The 22,741-nt window shown below is 36.4% G+C and overlaps 1 protein-coding gene across 1 annotated transcript in view; it reads right to left on the bottom strand.

Moving 5' to 3' along the window:
* The window catches only part of LOC126979417 (beta-3 adrenergic receptor-like), a 167,191-nt gene that overhangs the window by 40,008 nt on the left and 104,442 nt on the right, over nucleotides 1-22,741 (bottom strand). The window contains exon 2 of the mRNA XM_050828712.1: nucleotides 13,971-14,225. Coding sequence (XP_050684669.1) covers nucleotides 13,971-14,177 — 207 coding nt within the window. The 5' untranslated portion in view covers nucleotides 14,178-14,225. The remainder of the gene's footprint in view (nucleotides 1-13,970; nucleotides 14,226-22,741) is intronic.

The raw sequence follows: 22,741 nt of genomic DNA on the forward strand, positions 1-22,741 counted from the left end.
CTAGGCTAAGTTGTGCAATAAAATTCGTCTTTGAAACGATGTGCCTCTATCAATAATGTTTATATTCATGCAATTTTTTTTATTACCTTAAATGAAATATTTGATATTAAAAAAACTTTTTACCTTAAAACTGATTCATTTATTTTATATGCAAGTGCATTACAACAATAATAATTGTAAAATACTCATTGATTTTAATGAATGACCTTGCCGATCTTATAAATCGTCAAATAAACGTACTTTTGAATTCGATAACCGAAAAAATAAAACAAAAATACATGCTGACCTTACTTATACTATATTTCGCATGAGCATTAAAAATTCAAAATGATGAGAATAATTAATTTTTAAATACATTTTAAATATAATATTTATATTTATATCTCGCTAAAACTCGAGAACGGCTGGACCGATTTGTTTAATTTTGGTCTTGAATTATTTGTGGAAGTCCAGTTCGATTTTTCTTTGAAATTGGAACACGTATATTTTTTTTAAAACTTATTTCGGTGTCGTGCCATTTAACATATTTTTCGTGTTCATTATCAAATTACAATATGGAATGGGGTGTTAAAGAAAATTGGATTGCAGTGTCAAGGCGATCCTTGCACAAAGTGGGTATGGAGCCGTCGATCATATTCCGTCCACTTCAAAAGCTTGGTATCAGCCATATGTTCGTATATCGTACTATTAACAGATACAGCAACACTTCGTCTGTCAAAGACCAGAAAGATCGGGGCGGCCGCGTATTGTTAGAACTACAAAAGCTGTTAATAAAGGCATAAAAGGCATTTATTTTCTCAAAATTGATTCCTTTAGAATTCTTTTTGATGTCATTTCTAATAACTACTAGCTACTACTACCGCTTCGGAAACAAATGGCGCTCTGAGAGAGAAGAAGCGGCGCAAGAAACTCTCCCAGCATTCTTTTTTTGCGCTCTTTTCAATAAAAATATACAATATTGTACAATCATTTCTATCGCTATAAAATAATCACAATCTAGTCCCAGGCTGTCCGATAATTTAGATATTCAGCAGTGGAGTAATAGGATTTACGACTGAGCCATTTTTTTTATAAAACATTTAAATTTATCGATAGACAATGCCTGAACAGTGGCTGGGACTTTATTATAGAAGTGTATACATTTACCCTTAAAGCTATTATATATTTTATGAAGCATTCTAGAATTATTTACAAGCAATCCCTTATTTCTAGTGTTATAATAATGAAAATCACTATTAAGAGCATAAAGGTGACGATAATGCTGTTAAAGCCAGAATTCATGGAAACCCCATTAGGAAGCAAAAAATCTTATCGCGAGAAATGAAGATTCCCGCCAGGACTCTGTCGCGTATTATAAAATAAGACCTGAGGTGCTTATCGCCGATATACAGGACATGCCCTAAATCATCTTTATAATAAAGAGAGTGGATCGTTCAAAACGCATTCTGTCGCGATACGCAGGTGAAAGACACAGAAATATCCTCTTTACCGATGAAAAAATTTTCACGATTGAAGTACACTACTATAAGCAAAATGATAAAGTGTAAGCTCACAGTTCTAAAGAAGCTGCTCAAGTTGTCGGAAAGGTACAACGTGGTCATCATCCTGTGTCAGTGATAGATTTTTGGGACGTGTCTTATCAAGGAGTCATTACAATTTTGTGAAAAAGGAGTGAAAACTTCAGCCAAAGTATATCAAGATACAGTCACTTTTTCAAAATATACCGTGAACTTATATATAAATATACAGCAGGACTCTGCACCTAGTCACAAGGCACGAACTACCCAAGCCTGACATGAAACCTACGTTCCGGACTATAGAGTTGAAGACTGGCCCTCATCTAGCCCAGACCTCAACCCTTTAGACTTCAAATTATGGTCAGTTTTAGAGGACATGGCCTGCTCTAAACGACACGGCGACATTGAGTCTGTTAGAAATCTTTGGAGCAAGCAGTGGCGAAATTTTCCTTGGAAACAGTGCGTAAATCCATAGATTTGTGGCTAAGCAGATTAAAGGCCTGTATAAAAGCTAAAGGTGGTCATTTCGAATAGAATATTTTTATATTTTTTGATGAGACGTTAATATATGTATTATAAATATGTAAGCATAAATTTAAATAATATTACATTTCATCATTTAAAAAAAAACATAAGTATTAGACGTGCAGTCATTTGACATAAGTTTGAAATAGTAGTAATTACAATATGGCGATTGGCGACGAAGTATAATCCGGCTAAGTTTGAAAGCAAACAGTTGCTTAAAACGTAGTGGATTTCGGATCTCTATTTTTTACAAGATTATAGCCGTCATCTGTCAATCTATCATAACTGCACGTTTAATACAATCGAGTGAATCGCTTTTTTCTCTGAGAGTTTCGCTAGGCTAAGTTGTGCAATAAAATTCGTCTTTGAAACGATGTGATGAAATATTTGATATTAAAAAAACTTTTTAACATTAAACATGATTCATTTATTTTATATGCAAGTGCATTACAACGGTAATAATTGTAAAATACTCATTGATTTTAATGAATGACCTTGCCGATCTTATAAATCATCAAATAAACGTACTTTTGAATTCGATAACCTAAAAAATAAAACAAAAATACATGCTGACCTTACTTATACTATATTTCGCATGAGCATTAAAAATTCAAAATGATGAGAATAATTAATTGTTAAATACATTTTAAATATAATCTTTATATATAAAAATGAATTGCTGTTCGTTAGTCTCGCTAAAACTCGAGAACGGCTGGACCGATTTGGCTAATTTTGGTCTTGAATTATTTGTGGAAGTCCAGTTTGATTTTTCTTTGATATGTCCCCCGTCGTTCAGAAATCAAATTGAAATAATAGTTTAAAATGAATAACTAATTAGAATTTTTATACTTTCTAACTTTCTCAGGAGGTAAAAAATAAACTTAATTTTAGGTAACTGTAGTAGGTAGATTAACTACAGTTGTTAACTATATATCAGATAATTTTTATGTAGATTGATAAATCTTAAGTTTTGTCCAAAAATAAAATTTCTGAACCTAACCGCATCAACAAAACAAAAAGTTTATCAGAAAGCTTTGAATTGATTAACATATCTGTGTGTGTCTATCGATATCAAATTGAAACTTTATAAATAGCCATTATTTCAGGAGTATAGTAGAAGTAAGGAATATCGTGTGTCGAAAATAATAATAAAATTTCATTCATACCGAGCATTTTTTTTTATAAAAAAGGATTCCTTTTGTTTGTTTTAAGTTTATTTTATACAAAAGATTAGGTATTTTATTTATTGATTGAGGTAGTACGAAGTCTGACGGGTCAGCTAGTATAATATATAATATAATATTGACACACTTTTACACAAATTATCTTGCCCCAAACTAGGCATAGCCTGTACTATGGGTGCAAGACAACGATATATTTAATACAATATACTTACTTAAATATACATAAATACATATAAACATCCATGACTCGGAAACAAACATCCATATTCATCATATAAATGAATGCACCTAGTCTAAATCTTTAGTTACCTTGTTTTATCGTTGTAATTTATTACAAGTTGTTGTTTCTAAACAAAACCACCTAATCATTTATATTTCCTAGATTTATTATGTGAAAATAAAAGCACTCGCAATATATGGCTGAACCATTAAAAAATAAGTGTACACTTACGGGCATATATCTACACCGCAGGACAAACAAGTGACAACGACACTCGGCTACTAAGGCTTTTCATGTCAAAAGGCACCGAGATGGTACTATATAATATATTATGGACCTTGCTCACGTCTGAACATACATACATACGTACAGCTCTTGTATTTTCATAAAAATATCTCCTTTACTCTTTATCATTTCTTTATGGAGAGTTAAATACTCTCCCAAGGCAAGCTTTTTTCAAAACTGCTACGAGAAATATCGGCCCTATCATTAAGGCTCGTTATTCTGTATAATCACGTATTTAGATTGAGGATATTAATTATGCGTAAGTAAATAAGGTCGTCTGTACATTTGTAATTAAATGTGATCGAATAAAACACATCTTTTACACTATTATCTAATTATCGCTCATACTTCCATATCGTATGCCGTCCGCTTGTGAATTTGTGAGGAGTCCCGTAAACATGCCACGAAGGGAATTTATATTTTGGTAACTTTTCTGAGATTCCTATATCAAAGAAATCTTCTAAGAATACATTTGTTTTGAAATCAGTAGTAACGGGATGGGCTTAACCCTTGCAGCCTAGGTTTTGCCCACAAAAATAATAGATAGGTAATTATAGATAAATAAATGAGTTTCTATGGCAATTTTTTAATAATTTTGTGCTGAAAAATGTTTTGCCTTCTTTAAAGAGAATATACATACATATATCTAATATATAGATAAATAATGTGATGCAAATACGATACTTTTATATATTTATAACAATAATTCCTAATAATAATATGTTTGTTATTCTTAGTTTTCTTGCATTAAGTTAAATTTGAATGTTTGATGTAATTAATTTTCTATTTTTTTATACATTCAGGTTTCTAATATGGAAAGACACGCATATAACTCAAATGAAAGTAATTCGAACGTGAAATATTTTAGTTGAGTATAAGATAAGAGAGTGCGTCTCGCACTAAAGGGATATGGGCTATATGATAGCTTTTAGATTCCTCTACTATAGTAGATTATATGATGTATATTATATGTATTATAATATACACGAATAATATTTTCGAAAAAAAACTTTATTTCAGCAATGCTTTAAGGACGCGTTCTCAAAACAGAGAGGTATCGAATCGCACCACTACACTGACACCGCTCAAACATACACGGGAATAAAATGAATTTGATACTTTAGCAAGTTTGGTTTTTTTCACAGATAACTTTCATGTTTTCTTAATACCTACGTATTTTTGATAATTGCTTGATGTATTCGTTTAGTAATTAAATATTAGAACTTTAGATGGCAATTCTGTCGCATAACGTCGTGTACGCTAAGCGCAGTTTTTTTTTAAATCTTAGATGGCCGCCGCGAAAACTTATGATTTCAACATTATGGATTCCGAATCCGATGTACTCGAGGGTGCAGAGAACGAATTTGAGATAATTTTTGAAGTGAAACTTCTTTGCCCGCATGAGGGATATCTTTTTACAGATAAAACGGAATATAGTGTCATGAAAATGAAGGACGTTTTTATCCAAGAAGAGGGGGGAAGAGATTGAGTCTGATTGAGATAGAGTGGGAACGGGCAAATGTAGCATGAAGCAGATGGTACCGCTATGAAGTAAAACAACTTCACTACTAGCGTTGTATCATGCAGGTTTAGCGCGCGGCCGCGAGTTAGTAGAACACCTTACCTACTAGCTTTGTATCGTGCAGGTTTAACGCCCGGATGCGAAAAAGTAGAACATCTTCCCTATTAGCGTTGTATCGTGCGAGTTTAACGTACGGCCGCGAGTAAGTAGAACACCTTCACTCCTAGCGTTGTATCGTGCAGGTTTAGAGTGGACGCGAGTAAGTAGAACATCTAATAATTTCTAATATTGACAAAAAACAATTAGGTTTAGAAAACAGATTAGGATAATTATTAACATACCGCAGCGTTTGGCACTACAAGTCTGCTGACTTTTGTGGCATCCTATCCCAATCTGCTGATTCGTTATACGTACGTCGTGATACGTTCCTTTTTTGCATCTTACCCTTGGGGCAAGGTTTGTTTCCCTTCGGATGATCCTAGTGCCTGCGCCGTTGCAGTAGCCGATGTGATACTGCAGAGCACGGATATTTTTATACCAAGCTCTGTAGTACCGATCGGTGGCAGATCACCCTGGTTCATGCTTATCAGAAAAATATATAAACTTTAGACCATTCACTTTATTTTTTTCTGAGATTATTTATAACATATTCATTAGTTTATTTCCCGTGTTTTTGAAAATATCATATCTGCTTTCCTTACGTATTTTTAAGAGACAAAATTGTGTAAGTAATAGCAGAAAAATGATCCTGAATGAAGCCCTATTTCATCAATTTTGTGTGAAGAGGTAACGGAAAATCGTTTTTACGAACTAAAATATCAAAATTTCAAAGCAAAAATTTCTCGCTAATTGAAGATAAAAAAGTTATCTATTTGTGGCAATTATTAGTTTTGTTAGATTTCATTTCATTTCATCACAAACTACCGAAAAATATATTATTTTTGTTGGATTAGCAACCGCGTCCAGATTTTAGGTTAGAATTCAACCAGAAATATGAAAAGACGGACGAGAGTCTGATAACTGAGTTTTATGAAATAACTGCAATTTAATATCTGTCGAATTTCCCAGTAATATTAGTATTGCTGAGGATGCATGCATGATAATACATAATATTTATGCATTTTTAAATTTGTAAAAAGCTAGATGTTTTAATTTGAGCATTATCTATCAAATTTCTTAGCTCGCAACTACGGCTTTTGTAAGTAGATTTTCCAGAAGAAATAAGTGTCATCTTATGTCGCGTCTTGTCATAAATACCATTAAGATTATTTTTATTTTTTGAACAGCTTAAAGCCTGTTTTATTATTCTTTTGAAAGCCAAAATTCCATAGCCGTTAGTATAAATACAGTACAACTATGTACCTGACTAAAGTGTGCCTTTTCAGGACAAAAGCTTTTCAGGCAATTGATATAGAACGTGAAACGGGAGTATGGCATAGTTTACCTGATTACATCAAGTTGCTCTCCTCCTTGCGACCATTTCGTAGCATTGTATAAAAAAGTAATCGTTCCGGGATTGAGCTATTTAGATTAATAGGGGATAGCTTTCTCATTTGTAGTAATGGTTAATGAGTAGACTTTTACTATGTCGCAGTAATATAGCTCATAGTAATCACACACGTATTGTTTCTTCTTGAGCGCATACGAAGCAAATTCGTTATTCGTAAAACTGTTCCTGGTCTCTTACTAAACAGATTATTGACAACTTAAATTATTCTTCTGACTATCGATAACATTACAGTTTTTCTTCCAGTCATCGTATTAATACATAGATTAATATGATTGTACAGCTGTACAGCCGGGTTGAAGAATTGCCATGCTCTATTTATGACCCCCAGTTTCTTCGAAGCCAATTTGGCTTTGCTCTCTAGATGGCCGCGAGATTGGCAATCGCTCGAGATTTCGAGACTCAGAATTCCGATACTAGGCGAGGCTGTAAGGGAAGTGTTGTCGGTGATACGACAAATGGGTTTTTTTAGTGGTAAACGCGCAAACTTGAGTCTTCTGGGGGTTAAATTGGACAAGGTTCAATTTACCCCATTCCGTGACCTTCTCAAGAGAGGACTCGCTAGAAGACACAAGTTTCTCCCGGCACTGGTTGACGATTTTCCGAGAGAGACCTGCATGGCCCGTGTTTACGGCATCACCAGTGCTGTCGTCTGCATAGCAATGTATGTTGGAGGTGTCCAACATATCATTGATATGCAGAAGAAACAGTATGGGAGATAGCACACAGCCTTATGACCTCTTTGCCTCCATTGAGTTGGAGGTGCAAGAGCGCACAGGTGATCGGCTTTCCCTTTTGCCGTATGGGCCAGGGTGTCATTCCTCATGTGCAACGGCGGCAGAGACGGCTGGTTGAAGTTACCAAGAGCAGCTTTCGACAACGACCAGAACTTGCGTGTTCCGGTTGGGTAACTGGAAAGCTGCTCGCCGATTTTGACTACGTGCTTCAACTTCGCTGCTAGTCTGTGACATTGGCGTCGGATCGGCGCTACACTCTTGACCAGACAATGGTCGGACGTTCCGAGAGGGGCGTCGACAGAGACCTGGTAACTATCGGGATGTGTAGTCAGCAGAAGATCTAATAAGGACGGCATGTGGCTATCCACAACCGGGAGCCGCGTTGGCGACCAATTGGGACTGACCATATGCCAATGCGTAGTCTGTGGTACGTGATCTAAGCCATTCAGCATTGAGCCCGTTGAAATTACCCAAAACTACGATTTCAGCGGAGAGGATCTGTGCAAGCACGTCGTCAATTGCCGCTTGAACGCAGCCCATGAGGTGATCCGTTTCTGCGTTACCACAATGGGACCTGTAGACACACAGTAGATACGGACGTGGTCCTCAAAATCTATACGGAGCCAGAGAGTAGACAGGTCCCTACCCTCAAAATTTCCGAGATATCCTCCTAACGTACAGACATATCTAAGTACAGTGATACATGAGGCAAAAAAATGTGCTCAATTTTATACCCGGGGTACGTTAAATATGACGTATCACTAGGTCGAGGATGGCCTCCGGTCCTCGACACTAACCTATGCAAAACATAGCGGCACTAGGCCGCTACTTCACGCCGGTATTCTGTGCGAGTGTGGTAATTAACCCGGACGATTCTGGCCCGATTGTGCTGACGTCATAAGACGGCAGCGTGACTCTCCCTCTTCTAAAAAGCCCTTAGTCGCCTCTTACTACACCCATGGGCCTGGGACTCCCCTATTCCTTTTACGCCCCGGGGAAAGTACACACGCACGCATAAAAGGAAATTCGCGTGTAGTTTCGTGCGCGTGCCCGCACGATCGCCGGTCATTCATTCACTGTAGGACTAATACTATAATATCATTGTGGATTCACTGGACTGTGAGCGAAGCCGGACGTACTTACACGTTGTTACATTTAAATTTAAATTCATAGAGCTTTAACAGAACTACCCAGAAATATGGAATCAGAAAAATACTATCATAAAGATAAAAATAAAGTAGGTATATAGGTACTCAGATATTTATATCGTTACTATGGGGCTTGCATTTTACAATCAATTACCAAATATTGAAGGACTGCCCCTCAAAAAATTATTACGGACGATCGTGAGGAAGCTTACACGATGATCAACGATTAACTTGCCGATAAGAGACGATCATCGCCGATAGTTGAGAGGAGGCATTACAGACGAGAGATGGACCACGAAGGCAACCTTGTGGAAAGGCCAACAAGGAAAAAATAGCAGAAGACGGTCAATGACTTGACGGGACGATGATATTAAACGTACCGGACAGGTTCAAACTAGTGGTATTTGGATTTGAATTCGAATTAGATTACGTTGTCTTTAAGTGCATACCTGCAGCCCTTGGAATTGCCATTTGTATGTTAATAAATCTCCTTTTTTGAAAAAAAATAATTAAGTGCATATATCATTCCACGGTTTTTATTAAGTATTATGTGTAACCATTCAAGTTTGACGATAAAAAATGTGAATTAAAATAATATCGGGTCGAGCATTGTCTATTGTTATTGTTTGAAGTGGAAATTTAAAATATAAACAGAGAAGGAAAATATCAATTTATCATTCATTGTGAAGATATTGAGCTCTGAATAAAATAATTTCACTTGTTACTATTTATTGTTTAATTCTGTAATTCTTCAAACAAGAATCTATTACCAATATTTTACTAAGGCTACGGTACCAAAACGCAGATTTTCGTTTCGCTATGTATCGTGTGGATCATAAATAAGAAACTTGGATCATTTATACGTCTAGATATACTGTGACAGCTGTTAAAACGTAAGGTTGTCAGTTAACCTCTATTTTGAGCAATGCACGCACACTTAAGTTATAAACCTGCCCTGTTTTCATCGGTTGTCTAGCAGTACAGTTTGTTTAAGTTACAGTTACAGTTCGACACAAATTTTCGACGTGTTTACAGTATATTTGTAAAAACATCCGAATGCCTCAGACATGAAAAGAGCGCAACAAACTCGGCTGGTATTTTCATAAAAAATATACACGATATTATCGTACAATTAAACTTATTATTTAACAGCCTTAAGGGCGGTCACTCCATTCCCAATCTGTGGTATCATTAAGAATGTCATTTATGTTATAGTAACCTTTACCACACAAACTTCCCAATTCTTGGGAATATCGTAATACTTTTATTTTTAACATTTTCTGGGATCTTGTTGTAAAAGCATATACATCGCCCCACTAAAGACTTACTAAGTCGACTTAGCCGCCTCGACTGAGCAGCCTTACAGTTTCTAGCAAATTCACTTATATGTGCCTATGCACATAGGCACATATAAGTCAATTTGAACATACAAATTATCAAGAATATATGTATGTATGTGTACACATAAACATGTATTCGAACGCACGGTCTAGTAATGACTATACCCGTTGTGATGAGGTAGTTGGGCAAACGCTCAGAGAAATTATATTTGATTCAATTCACATCCTGGCCTATGACCTACGAGGTGCAATATCCTCAGGAACAAGTGAGGTAGGTAGAGTAATGGATTTGAGGCATCCTGTTCAGTTGAGGGTCTTCAAAGACCTCTTGGCGAAATCTAAGGATCTGTTATATGCATAGAAAAATACAGGCAAATTTAATATTTAGCTTTTAAAAATGGTTGAAATTGTTGTCGTAGTATTTAAGTTACGTAATTGCATGTATCCACATCACTATGTGATATATCTTTTCTTATAAGATTTATAAATTTATTAAATTTTGGAAATAGGATACGACAAACATTAAGATATTTTAATTATTTTTTCATACATTACTGCAATATATTGCACGGAAAAAATAATCTAGGAAGTCCATAGTATCAGTGTTAGGAATATACGTCCTAACGTTTGCTGAGAACTTTCCTTTTTGCGAATCGCGCTTCTGCCTAGTTTGTTAACATTCTAAGTTATTAAAATAATCCTTTCATGTTCGTATAGCATTAGTATCTCTTTTTTATTATTTTTTACTAATAATTGTATTGCTATGTTTTCCTTTATTCATATAACTAGCTTCTGCCCGCGACTTCATCCGTGTGAAACTCGTTTATATCGTAGCTCTTTACAACGATGATACGACTCGCTTGACAGACTCTAGCAGGCAGGTTAATGAATAAGGTTTATTCGCTATTTTCGCTATGGTGGTAGAATTGTGCTGAAGTTTACCAACAATGTGATATTACAAATTACAATGCATGATATTATTGTTGTTTAAACAACAATATTGTTATTGTTGTTGCATTAGCTATAGTACTTCCTTATACACTACATTAGTGGTTCTGCCTTGAGGTGTGTATGACCAAAATGCTCGGCGAACTTACTCTAGAACAAGCCACGTTAAGCTGCCCGTGTGAGAAGCAGGAGGATAATCCCTGCCGTTTTTAATGACTGACCCTGTGATTTATTAATGGTCATTGCAAAACAAAACTTAGGGGGGAACTGCAACCTTTTAAATTCAAACGGGTAGTCAGATGGTATTAGAGGTATGCGTGGTATATACATGGATTCACCTCTAGCGCAACCAATAATGACAGTGGCCTCTACCACATTATTATGTAACGCTTTTATACGCAACCTGGTCCCGTTGTACAACTTGGGAGGGTTCAGATTACGCAGTAACATTACTGGAGCACCCACTTTAAGGACAAGTTTATGAGTCGGTAGTCCAGGCGGGTTGAGTGCATTCAAGAATTCCACAGGATACTGAACAGCATCATCCGTATTTACTACAGAGTCCACAAGAGTTGTAAGAAGTATTGAATTGCGCCTTCGAACGCCTTCAATAAAGTGTCATTAATGCGTCAGAAGCTTGGTCGTTCTTAGGACTAAGAATAGCACGTTCACATAACCACTCCATGGGTTTTTTGGGCAGGTTTTGGACATCTGGGTAAATTCGGACTATTAAGTCTTAAACGGTGTGCACAACTGACGCAAGTTCTGGTGGAATTACAATTTTGCCCTCAGTTATCGAATATTCTCCATTCCCTATTTTAAGCAAAAGATCGGAGAATTCCTCGGCGCACACGTCGCCCTTAAGATGCACTCGCAAGTTTTTTGTAATGTTTAGTGTTTTAATTAAGGGCCAAATATTTGACGCCTTAATGCATGCTTTGACTTCGTCAGCTCGAGTTCCCCTCGACACTACGGGCAGAGTCTGACGAAAGTCTCCAGCTAATTAAACTGTGACCGCTCCCATCGTGAAGTTGTTCCCTCAGATGTCTTTTAGAGTTCTATTGAACGTTTCAAAAGCCCTCTTGTGCGACATAGTGCTTTCGTCCCAACTATAATTTTGCAATGGCGCAACATTTGTGCTGCGTTGCTTTGTATTGGGATGCTGCACAATGGAGTTTCAGTATGATTAAGATTTAATGAGTCTGTAAGTAAAGAAAGTAATTCAAGAGGCAGCCTGAAAGCCGTAAGAGCAGTTTTGCCTCCCTCCAGTAGTGTGGCAGCGATTCCTAATGACGAGAGCCAAAGCGATACCCCGGTTATATTACTTTTGCTAATATTTAATATATAAGAAGTTATTCCAGTGCCACCAGGAGCATCTAAGAAATAAATGTCCCCAACCTCTCTTTCAATGCTGGCTAGAATTTGTTGATAAACATTCGCCTGTTCGTCTGTCAATAATTACTCGTGATGCGATACTACCTCTCCCAGGGCGCAAGGGTTATAATTTGTCTCTCGTAGATATTCGCGATTAACCAGGTTTACTGCGGCTTTTTGGTTTAGGTAAACCGAATTGATCCAAATGTTTTCCAGCTTGTGCTAAAACTACATCTTCGATCAATATCAAGCATCTGTTAAGCACCTCATTCATGAATAACTCCGCACCATTTTGCAATTCTCTTTCAAGTCGGCGTTTAATGTCGTTCGAAAAACTGTCCCTATATTTTTCCCAAAGGCTTAAGGGATCAGTAAGTTGACAAAAACCTATCATTATTGTGAACAGTTCGCGCAGCTTGAAAGGAAAATCGCACAATGCAGCTTTTTCTAAAGTTGTATCCCAATATTTATCGTCCTCTAGCAGTCCAAGTATGTTACACGCTAATTGAAATGTTGGATGGAGGATACCGTTGACAGTTTTTAAATATTCGAAGGATGTCGGCCCTCTAACCTCATGTAGTAATAAGCGTGGGTGGTAGCACTCGGTGTTATTTGGATGTATCGTATAGACCCTACCGAGAAAAACGGCAAAAAACACGTTTGTTTTATGGAAGCCACCGTAAATATTTATTTTATTCTGTTTTTAGTATTTATTGTTATAGCGGCAAAGGATCTGTGAAAATTTCAACTTTCTAACTATCACGGTTCATGAGCCTGGTGACGGACAGTCAGATAGACAGACAGACAGATAGGCAGAGTTTCCCCATACACACTTTGCACCCCTATTAAGCTTCTGCCTGCGACTCCGTCCGCGTGGGTCTCGTTTAAATATTGTAGCGCCATACAAACCTCCACACCCCCAATTTCATCCCCTTAGGGGATGATTTCCGGGATAAACACTATCCTATGTCCTTCCCTGGGTCTCAAACTATCTCTATACCAAATTTCATCTAAATAGGTTCATACAAACTTTGCACCCCTTTTTAACCCCTTAGGGGTGAATTTTTTCAAAACGCTGAAAATCATTTTCTTGTATTGTAATGAGGCGTCCATACGCAAAGTTTCAAGTCTCTTACGTATAATTTTAATCCATCCCCATACAAACTTTGCACCCCTTTTTAACCCCTTTAGGAGTGAATTTTTTCAAAATGCTTTATTATAATAATTTATTTTCTTGTATTGTAATAAGGAGTCCATACGCAAAGTTTCAAGTCTTTTACTTAAAATTTTACTCCATCTCCATACAAACTTTCAACCCCCTTTCCACCCCTTTAAGGTTGGAATTTTCTAAAATCCCTTATTAGTGGATACTTGCGTTATGTAAACTACCTGTTGTGAAAAAATCAGCTTACTATGTTCAACGGTTTGGGCTGGGCGTTGATTTAAGTGAGTGAATCAGTCAGTAAGTCAGGACTTTTACGTTTATATATATAGATAATGTTGATTGTTCATATCCATTGCATCTTTAAAAAAATGGTGGCAGTTTTCGCAAATAAAGATTACTTACTTACATGACAGTATAATAAAATTAATACTTATGAGGATATTTACAAAAAAAATATAACATACAGAATCTACAGACATAAAATGAAATAATATTCACCTGCTTTGTAATAACGATGACGAATAAAATATAAGCATTGAGCATCAAGCCGATGGCGGATATAACAGTGACGGAGACATTCAGCGCGAGCTCTAAAGCTTCCTCGCTACCGACGTCTGTCTCATTCATTCCGACGAGATCACCCTGTAGCTGTTCCCCTTTCACACTTCCTGTTCCTCCATGATACCCTGGTACTTCGTGATCCATTTAATTGCGGCTATCTCACCGCTGCTGCTGCGTTCCACCGCATTGTTCCTAAAAAAAAAACATTTGACAGTGAGAGTATACCTGGGGAATTATACATTTACGTAGAAGATTTATCAGTAGGTTTCATAGTGCCACAGACTTAGATTACGGATTGGTCTCCACTGCGCTCCAACTAGTTACCGCAGGCGTAGTCGTTTGCGACTAATACTAAGCCTAAGTGGGCGTACTCGAAGGTCGTGACGTTGACGTGCCACATCTTCTATTAAACTTTGCTAATAATTGAAACTAAAATGCCGGGTTGCGTGATATTTTGCGAAAATAATACTACTAGAAATAAGAAAGTATTTTGTATTTTATTAATTTCGATGAAAAATAATTCGAAACGTATGTTACAAAATTAGTTAGATGCCATTGAGTGTCAAGATGCCACGCAAACTAGCATCTAATAGTTGCCATAGTAAAAAAGCTATTGTTCTTAGGTATTGCTGTATCTAGTTCGAGCGCAGTGGAGCCAATCCTTAATCTAAATTTTAAGGCCACAGAATAACTATTAGCTGATTGAGGCTTCTTGTCATTAGTAAAAAAATGTGGTTGTTTTTACATAAAGTTCTCCACTGGTAAAGGTAAAGATGCATTTTCCATCAGTTCGTTCAAATTTAAGCTTGCGCGGATTGTAGATAAAAAAATATATGTTTTTATCTTTTAGTTTTTTGATAAGCAATCCAAAAGGCCCTTTCCAACGAAAGACATTGCAAAAAATTATTATTATTTTCAAACTTGTGTACCTACACAGTGTAATTAATATATTCAGCAAAATGGTAAAAAAATTCTAGTCCTTAGAAGGAGTTTTTACTAGAGTAAAAAACAATCTTATGTTAATGATTGAGTTCAAGTGAAACATAAAAAAACCTGCCGATTGCGTGTTGGACACGCGCACAAATTGTTCCGTATCATAAGTAATTATAACAACGGCAAAATATCGCGTTTAAATATTTGTTTTATTTTAATTTAATAATTTATTTTTAAAATAAATATATAACTTAATATTTTGTTAATATTCGGAGTGTCTAACAGGTAGCCTAGGTAGTATGTTATTAATATCGAGCAAAAACGGTCAAAAAATCACGTTTGTTGTACCCACTTTATACTTATTTTATTCTGTTCATAGTTCAATTGTCTAACTATCACGTTTCATAAGAAACGTCCTGGTGACAGACAGATGGATGAACAGTGCAGTGTTAGTACCCTTTGGGTGCGGCACCCTAAGAATAAGCTTGTTTAAAAGTGAAAACCTTTCAATCAGTCGGGGACCCAGTGCTCTGTGAACGGCTGAATCACTTGGCATTGGGTAGAGACATCGCTTCATTGTGTATTTTCTACCGAATTAATCAGGGGAGTGTTCCGAAGAGCTGTTTCACGTGATTCCTGCCGCTGAATTCCACCTTCACACGACACGCCAAAAATTAGGATATAATCCCCACCATCTGGATGTGTGGCGGTCCTCCACTGTGCGCTTTTAACGTAGCTTTCTTCCACGTTCTACAGCTATAGAATAAACTTCCTTGTGCGGTGTTTCCGGGATGATACGACATGGGTACCTACAAAAAAAGCGCGTACACCTTCCTTAAAGGCCGGCAACGCTCCTGTGATTGTATGTGTATGTATAATGTATGTGTTGCAAGAGAATGTGGGAGGCGGTGATCACTTAACACCAGGTGACCCGTACGCTCGTATGTTCTCCTCTTTTCATAAAAAAAAGTATTATTCCAATCGGTTCAGTAGTTTTAACCGAACAAAAAAACCGCTCTTCATTTATTAGTAAAGATTTCAAGAAACTTAGAAACCGTTAATAATTTGATGAATTATACTTATGACGATAAACGTAATTTAACGGTATGTGAGCAGTTACTGTTTGGGGCGGTGAAATTTACATTTTAATAATGCTTCTTAATGTTCGGAAAAGATTAATCTTAAGCGTGGACAAATAAATTTAAGGCAGAATTTTTTAGTTAAGGACTTATGAGTCCAAAAATATTACGGTGTTAATTTGTTAATTTAATAAAATCTAATATCTAAGCACCTTTTTTTATTTTCTAACGTGTTAATCAAAGTTTTTAATGTTACCTTTTAATAGAAGAGTTGGTTAAATGAGTACTCTCTTGCAAGACTAGAGGAATTATGAGCGTTGCTAGCTTTTAAGAAAACTGCACCCACTTTTTTGAACGTAGATCGTCCTTTAAACACCGCACAAAGAAACTCATTCTAGAGTTTGGTTGTGGAACATGAAAGTTCCTTTAAAACCGCACTGTAGAGGAATTTCAGACATCCGGTGGGGATTATATCCTATCATGCCACATCGGGCGTGCTGTGCGAAAGTGAAATTCGGCCACACGATCAGGATTCAGGTCGAACAGCTCTTCGGAATACTTCCCATGAACTCTCTCATTCTACGCAAGGTTTAGTGGTCTAGCCGTTTACAGAGCCCTGGATCGCTGACAACTCTGCGTTGCACACTTTCAAATGGTTCGAGCTGATGCTGGGCTACGCCAGTCCAGAGATGAGAGCAATACTCCATAGCAGCAGTGCAGGCAGGACCTGCACTTTGTAGAGGCAAGAGAATATGGATCAGCTTTGTGTATTGCCATGCTTTATTTATGGCACCCAGTTGCTTTGAAGCCAATTCGGTTTTAGTTTCAGATTTCAAACACGGAGTGTTGTCGAAGAGCGGTACGACAAATGGTTTTTTTTAGAAGTTAACGCACAGACTCGTCTCGACTTTTCTTCTGAGGATTATATTGGTTATAGTTCATTTTACTCATTTTATTCCCAAGAACCTTCTCAAAGGAGAAACCGATAAAAGACACAAGTTTCTTCCGGCACTGGTCGATGATTTCCCGAGAGAGACCAGCATATGGCGTCACCAGTACTGTCATCTGCATAGCAATGCATGTTGGAGGCGTCGAACATATCATAAAGATTAAAGAGGATACGGGTCACCTAATGGTAAGTGATCACCGCCGCATATACTCTCTTGTATAACACCAGAGGAATCACAAACATACAAATTAATTATAAAAACGAAAACTCATTGATACGTGGCGGGCGAGGATCGCCACCGATGCTTCACAAATTACAGCCGGAAGACGTCCACTGCTGGTCGAAGCCCTCTCCCAAAGATCTCCACGAAGATCGGCCCTGCGCTGACCTCATTGAACTTATTCCGGTCGTGACCAGATCGTCGTCCATCTTATGGGGGGCCTACCAACATAGCGTCTTCTGGTCCATCTGTCCGTCGAACTATGTGCCCCGCCTACTGCCACTTTAGTTTAGCAATCATATGAGCTATGTCAGTGACTTTGGTTCTCCTACGGAAACTCCGAGCATAGCCCTCTCCTCTGAGCGACCATGAGCTTTCTCATCAGGCCCATAGTTACCCTCATAGCGACCATGTCTGCGTACCGTAAGTCATCACTGGCAACACACACACTGGTTAAAAACGTTCATCTTCAGACATTGTGGTATTTGGTACGAAGATGTAACGGAGCTTCCCGTACGCTGCCCTTCACAAATCATTAAAAAACATTAAAATAAATTAAATATATTATAAATATATTTTTTGCAGCTAAAAAATGTGTAATTAACAAAAGTAAACTTATTAAAACAAAATATATTACAGCTTAAAAATTAAAATGAAACTTAAACATAATAAAAATAAAAGAAGCTCAAACATCAGCTGCAAATATGCACAAGCTCGGCATATGCTGACACACATCATGTCTGTCCAGCGCCGATCTTCCGCTTGAGCCATTCTGTGACCTTGAAGCTGTCCCAATACGTATGTACGCTATGATTTTTATAATTTTTTAAATTTGTAGTGATTTATACGTTTTGATTTGCGACTTTCTCGGTGTAACCAGTATCGAACCCATGGTTGCTTGCTCTGTGGTACTCAGACGTCCTCAAGCGTCAGCCAACTGTCACCTGTCAACTGTCAACTGTCAAAATAATTAGAGGACTTCTAGAGCCACATTATATAAACAAACAATTGTCAACTAATATTTATGTTGTGCTTATTAACAATTACTGTCAACCAATATTTAAGTTATTCATTTTATATTATGCTTTACTTTTTAATATCTCAGAGGTGCTCCAAGGGCACCGTTTTTTCCTTAAATTTCCTATATATCACGAAAATTTTCTACTTATAGATTTATAACTTACTTTGACAAAAACTAATTATTACAGGTAAAATCGCAGGGCAGCAGACTTATGCGTACGTTACGTAATAGCCAGTTTTATAAACGCTCATAGCTCTTTGCTATTATATCGAGGTCAGTGTTATATTTTATAAGAGAATGAATGTTTACATTAGTTAATTAGCTCCATAGACGAAAGGTAACAGACAAACGGATTTTCATTTATACTTCAAAATATTATAATATCCCATAAAATTTGGTATTAATTTTTTGTTATATATTTATCGTTATAAAATCATCTGATCGGCAACTCTAGCAAAGAATATATAATAGTACATGTATGGAAGCCTCACTCTGCCAAATTAACTAGAGAAATAGGGACTCTTACAGTCATAAAATAAGGTGTAATTCAGATCGCGCAGCACATATTAACCTATATTTTTATTCACCTAGAAGATGCCTCTCTTTCTATCGCGTGGCTCTTACCACTTCTGATGATATTAGGGTTGACTTCTTTACCTCAAACTGTATCTACCTAGTATATATATAGAACATCTTATAAAAATAGCTTAGTTTTTTAACCAACTTCAAAAAGAAGAAGGTTCTCAATTCGATCGGTATTTTTTTTATGTATGTCCACCGATTACTCTGAGATTTATGATCCGATTTACGTAATTATTCTTAAATTCGATGCGGAATAAATGACATGACACATAGGCCCAGTAATTTTCAGCTTATGAACATTTTTTATGAAAAATTTTGTCTACGTGGATAATATAATTGTTTTTTGTGTATAGAGTTTTCATTCCAGTTGATTATATATTATTATTATTAACTGACACTAAAAAGTAAGAAATAAAAAAAGACTACGTTTAAAAAAGCCGACTTCAAAAACTGAAAAGTATCAAATAACTAAAAATTTAATTTAATACATCTCTTATGCAAACCTTTACCTTAAACATTAATAAAGTACTATTATTTGTATGTGCTACATATTGATAACTTTGAAGTCGGTGCCAACCCAAATGTAGGTAATAATAGTAGGTACCTACACCCGCCACGCGTGACTTTGAGCGGGATAGTATTTTTTTAATAAACTTTTAAATTTAACAAGTGTAGGCTCACGTGTCATGTCCTCGGGTAAACTGTTGAGTAAGTATGGAATTCTTTTTTTTAATGTTCTATCTCCATAGTAATTTTGTACCATGGGTATTTCAAATTTACCTTTGGACAATGGCCTTGTGCCAGTGAAACAGGCCTGACTCTAGGAAGTAACTATAGAGTCATTAAAAGAATCATTATCTTATTTTATGATGATTGAAACAGAAAATATGCTCAAAATAACATAGATTCCCAAATAATCCTGTTACAACAGAGATATGAAACGGGAAATACTTATAGCTTTGAATTTCTTCTACTTTGACAGCTTCAATAAAACTAAATACAAGAGAATCGCTCTTTGTCTGAGAGAGGATTTTTACAATCGCAGTTTTGCGCAGTGACGCTTGATTCAATAAGGCACAAGTGGATTTTTATTAGATTTGCATACACTCAAGGATCTTACTATAAAGCCCGTGTTTGTGAAACAAATGTATGTACTTTGAAAGAATAACTTATGAACGATAACAAATTGTATATATTTGAGTGCTGTGTCGTTCGGAAAAAATTTAACGAATTTAGTAATTACGAAAACACTTCTCTTCTTCCTTCCCTACCATACTACAAGCACCTTACTGAAGAACTACATTGTTTCAAAATCCAAAAATGATAAGGGAGCTCTCGTGAAATAAAATTTCTCGTCTACTATGCTTTTTTATATTTTTTTTATATTTTATAATATGTCTACCTAATATTTGAATTTTAATGCTATGTAAGTAATGATATTAAAATAGTAATGCTTTATTTGGCAAACATGTACTTTCTAAATAATTTTATTTAATATGTGACATCAATTGAACATTTATGCCTCGCAATACTTCAATGTCTTACGCCTATACATCTGTGTCTGTATAAGAAAAACTTACTTATACAATAACTTTAGAATTTCTTTTTGACTACTCGACGTATGTTTGTACTTGCATCATGCAAATACTACTGAATGGAATTGAATGCAGCTTTGAACGATCGTAGTGTACTACTAGAGGTCCAACTTAACTGAACCATGCACGAGGACATATTTACCGAAGGAAAACAATCTTATTCCCATTATTGTACAATAAATTCACTAGCTACGGTGCCCTTAAAACCAAAACACAGTAATGCTTAAACATTACTGCTTCACGGCAGAAATAGGCGCCATTGTGGTGCCCATAATCTAGCCTCCCACTGGTATACCTACTTATAACTTTAAGTACTTGTTCCTGAACACTTCAGTGTATGTCGTGCTATGTTAGAATTTATGTATTAATAAAGAATTTATATATATATATATATATACATTTATTAAAATAAATAGATGCATAGGTAAGTATAATTTTAATTCGAGTTGCATGAGTTCTTTTATAAAAACACGAAACAAATAATATTTTTGACTCGAAATATTTTGTCATATTTATAATATGTTATAAATCAAATTAAAATGGATGGAACGCGTGAAAATGAACGAACGCCAACTCAGTGTATGGTGTGCTTAGCGACGTTTTAGTTAAACACAAGCTAAACACTGATTTGCAATAGAAAAACATTTAGACGTCTTTCGATAGATAGGCACTGTATAAACAACACGTGTCAGACCATGTTTAAATTATTTTTTGTCAAGCACAATAGAGGTTAAGATTACGCCTCGATTTTCTTCGACGTTTTCGGAGCTTTCGCGCATCTAGACATATAAATTATCTAAGACTTTAACATATTGTTGCGTAGCAACCCTTCGAAGTATACGACGAGAGTTGTAAAACTTCAAGATAATGTTAATTTCAACATCTCCGTCAGCAATACTAGTAGCTCAGCGGAAAAGTGTTTACTTTAGACGCTGTAGACCCGTGATCGATACACCTACCAGTGTATGGATTTTTTAGGGTTTTGTAAAGTTAAAGGAAATTTCTAGTAAGTTCAGGATTAAATCGAACAGAAAAAAAGGGATGGAAAATGTAGCAGGATAAAAATAGTTAAAATAATTTTCTAGTACAATTTAAAAAGATGGAATGGGAGAATCATTTTGAAAATAGAACGGATCCGGGGGTATATAAGCCGTATTAAGCGTGGCCTACGGCAGTGTTTTCAAGAGACTTAGTGTTCGGTGCGGTGTGACGCGTTGAAGGTACCGCCGCCCACAAGAGGAACAGCGTCAGACCGGCGAAGTGCAAGATCAGAAAAAGTGAACGCAAATAAGACTCGTTCCTATAAGCGGAGTATTATTTCCAATCCCTGACCCACTCACGTGTCAATATTATATTAATTACTCAGTATTAAAAAAAAAATAAAGGTTTGACCTTGCATTCAAACACGATACTTCCAACTTGTTAAATAATATTTAGTGATCGATTTTTACCAAAAGGTACACCCAAGGGCATTTCCTTTAGTGATTTGTACACGCGACTAGTTTCGTGAGTAAAACGACAGTCGCATCGACATTGTAAACGAATCGACACAATACCAAAGATGACTTGAATAAGTTTGACAATGATCACTATCAAATTGTACTGAGCCAGAAAGCTTACTTTATCGCGAGATTTATTAGCATCAAAACATGCGTGCTATTGACACGTGGTAGAAGTGAAACTTAAAACGATGAAGAATTTTACTATAATAATGATGAACAATCTCTACAAACGTATAATATATAGACGTATTCAAAACAGCACGCTTGTTGTGATGCCTTTTCTCAAGCTTTGTACTACGCATGCGCGCACAAACACGTATTAACACCACGGACTAGTAAAAAATAAGGACTCCGTGTCACCTTACATAACAGTGTAGCACCAAAACAAGCCGATTAACGTGTAAATACATAGCCCCACGCACACACTTACACTACTACAAACCGAAAGGCGGCCATTATGAGAATTGTCTTCGTATGTGACAGATCAGTTTGCGTCTCAATAAAATATTTTAAAAATGCCGTCGTGCGTTGTGGATATATGATTATTTAAGGTAGAAAAACAAACTAGCATAAAGGTGCTTCACTTGGTATCACGGTGCGGAGTCCTTCTTTTTTTACTAGTCCGTGATTAACAATTGTACGCTGAGGCCCAAGCAAACTGAGGGAGTTTGCTTTGGTAAACACGAGTGGAGGGGGTACGAAGTAGAGCACAAAGAGAACCACGAACAACACCGGGTTGCTTGCCCGTTGTGTAATAATTTTAAGATGGGCATTGTGCATGAACCTCTAAAGTGAATATGGAGTCCTGGTACATGTTGTTAGGATGA

The sequence above is a fragment of the Leptidea sinapis genome, chromosome 3 (assembly GCF_905404315.1).
Source record: "Leptidea sinapis chromosome 3, ilLepSina1.1, whole genome shotgun sequence".
Lineage (NCBI taxonomy): Eukaryota > Metazoa > Arthropoda > Insecta > Lepidoptera > Pieridae > Leptidea > Leptidea sinapis.